Below are 2,266 nucleotides of genomic sequence, written 5' to 3'. Positions count from 1 at the left end.
TCTATATAAACTTATTGAAAATTACATCTTTAATAATGCATTCACTTAATGTTTTAGGTTAAAATAATTACAAATTTTAGGAAGGATATGCTATACCTCCATGCAACCAAAGTATCAGAATAAAAATTAACAAAATTAAATAATTTCAGTGTCTCCAAAACAATCCTTTTTTGGCCATGTTAGTTTTTTATTGATTTTTTTCAGCTCTGATACAGAATCTATTGTTAACAAAATTAAATAATTTCAGTGTCCCCAAAACAATCCTTTTTTGGCCATGTTAGTTTTTTATTGATTTTTTTCAGCTCTGATACAGAATCTATTGTCATCCAGACATGGCTATAGTTAGACTAAAAACAGTTAATATCTCATAATATTTTTCATTAATTATATGTATGCACATATATGCATATATATTTGAATAAAGATAAAATAGGAAAGTACCTATTCATTAATGATAGCGTAAACACTAGTTACTATGAATATATGCAGTCTCCAAATTAATGAGCAGCTAAGAAGTAAAAGACATGAAAACAACCCCACAGAGAAATAATACATGAAAACTTTTCTTAACCACATTTTAAAGTTTTCAGATTTCAACAACCAAACATAAAAATACTAAAATAAATTTAATAAAATCTACAACACAAACCTTTTAAAATTATTAGAGAATATAATCAGTAGAATTTCCAAAAATATTTCTAAAAACTTCCATTCTTGTATGGTTTCTTAGGAACCATTTTTGCAAAGCGCTATTATTACATGTTTCCACAGTGGGATGTTTGGAGCCATCAGCTACTTTGTTCACTGAGAGACAAGACTGGGTGATTATATGAAGAAAAGTGTGGGTCTGTTTGACAAAGAAAATAATGAATAATGACAAAATCAAGTATAAAAGCAGTAATAAATCAATCATCCTGGGCAACGTACAATTTCTACTGGATAAGGATGGGAGGCACATGTCACAATACTTGCATCCATGGAGCTGTGAGCCACCTCCTTTATGGCTTTAATATCAACTGTATTCAGCAGGAGTAAATGAAGATAAGACTGAGAATATGGAGAGGGTCTTGAGATTAAATGATGAAACATTTTGGGCAAAAGATTATTTTAGATATAAATGATTATCTTCTCAGTATTTACCCTAGTAATAAAATGCTTTTTGGTACCGAATGAGTTATTTTGTGAGTGGATATTCAACATAGTTGGCTAGTCCAATTAGGGTCGTTGGCCTTCTCATTCCTTTGCCCTAAACTTGAGTGAACACCAGGGAAGAATCTGGAGGATAATTTAGCTTTCATGCTTTGCTTTACTCTGTACAGTATGGTACCCAAATTGTTTCCACTTACGGTTTCATATGTCTAACCTGGTAGTTAATGAAGGAAGGGAAAAAGAAAAAGATCAAATCTATTTGGGCTCTTAACTTGTTCTAATTCTCCTGACACAATTTTAATTCATTCATTCATTCATTTGTCTGTTTCTTTGCATTAATTTACCACACAGAAGCAGAAGCTCCAGAAAGGCCACAGACCATGGATACCTGTATCATGAAGCCCAGTGCCTGCCCAGGAAGACACTAAATAAGATTGTTAATTGAAGCATTTAGTGAAAGGCCAGTGCAGAAAATAAATTCTGTTTAAATTAAACTGTATCTCTTGGACAGCTTAATGGACACAAATCATTGGATTTACCTTTCCAAGGATTTATCTTCCATAGTAAAATGGTAGATAAGTAACTTGTAAAGATAGGAAAGGTAACATTCTAATATATCATGTCTTTTATCCATAAAATTATACTGTTAACTATATATAGTTCGATTTGTTAAGAAGACTAGTTCTTTTTTTTTAACCAAACCTGAATTTCCTACCCCTCCCATTCATTTCATCCATTTAAAATCTCTAGCCTAGATCATTGTCTGCCCTCAGTGATTTTTCTTCTTGCACTAAACTTTTTTGGTAAGTGTCATGTTTATATCAAAGATATCAGTGTTAGTGATTGTGAATTTCATTTGTCATTAAAAATAAAAATGAATTATAAGGTTTTTCATGATATAAAACAAAAACAAAAATAATTTTGCTTATACTCTGGAAATGTAGCCCCAGAGCATGAATACAATATAAACAATTTTCATAAAAAACACAACTGTAATATTTTCCTCAAGACTGTTTATCACATGAATGACCATGAAAAAAAATTCAAAGGACTTTCATTCCAGGCACTTCTAAAAGCCAAAAAACAGAAGAGAAATTAGAAATCTCAACTCTATTGA

At 31.0% G+C, this 2,266-nt stretch overlaps 1 protein-coding gene across 1 annotated transcript in view; it reads right to left on the bottom strand.

Annotated features, from left to right (window-relative positions):
• Positions 1–661: 661 nt before the first annotated feature.
• Positions 662–2,266, bottom strand: part of GALNT13 (polypeptide N-acetylgalactosaminyltransferase 13) — a 426,270-nt gene continuing 424,665 nt past the window's right edge. The window contains exon 9 of the mRNA XM_012640762.1: positions 662–847. Within this exon, the coding sequence (XP_012496216.1) occupies positions 662–847 (186 nt within the window). The remainder of the gene's footprint in view (positions 848–2,266) is intronic.

Source organism: Propithecus coquereli, unplaced genomic scaffold (assembly GCF_000956105.1).
Source record: "Propithecus coquereli isolate 6110/MARCELLA unplaced genomic scaffold, Pcoq_1.0 Scaffold157, whole genome shotgun sequence".
Taxonomy (NCBI): Eukaryota; Metazoa; Chordata; class Mammalia; order Primates; family Indriidae; genus Propithecus; species Propithecus coquereli.
This window is presented reverse-complemented; position numbering and strand designations above follow the sequence as displayed.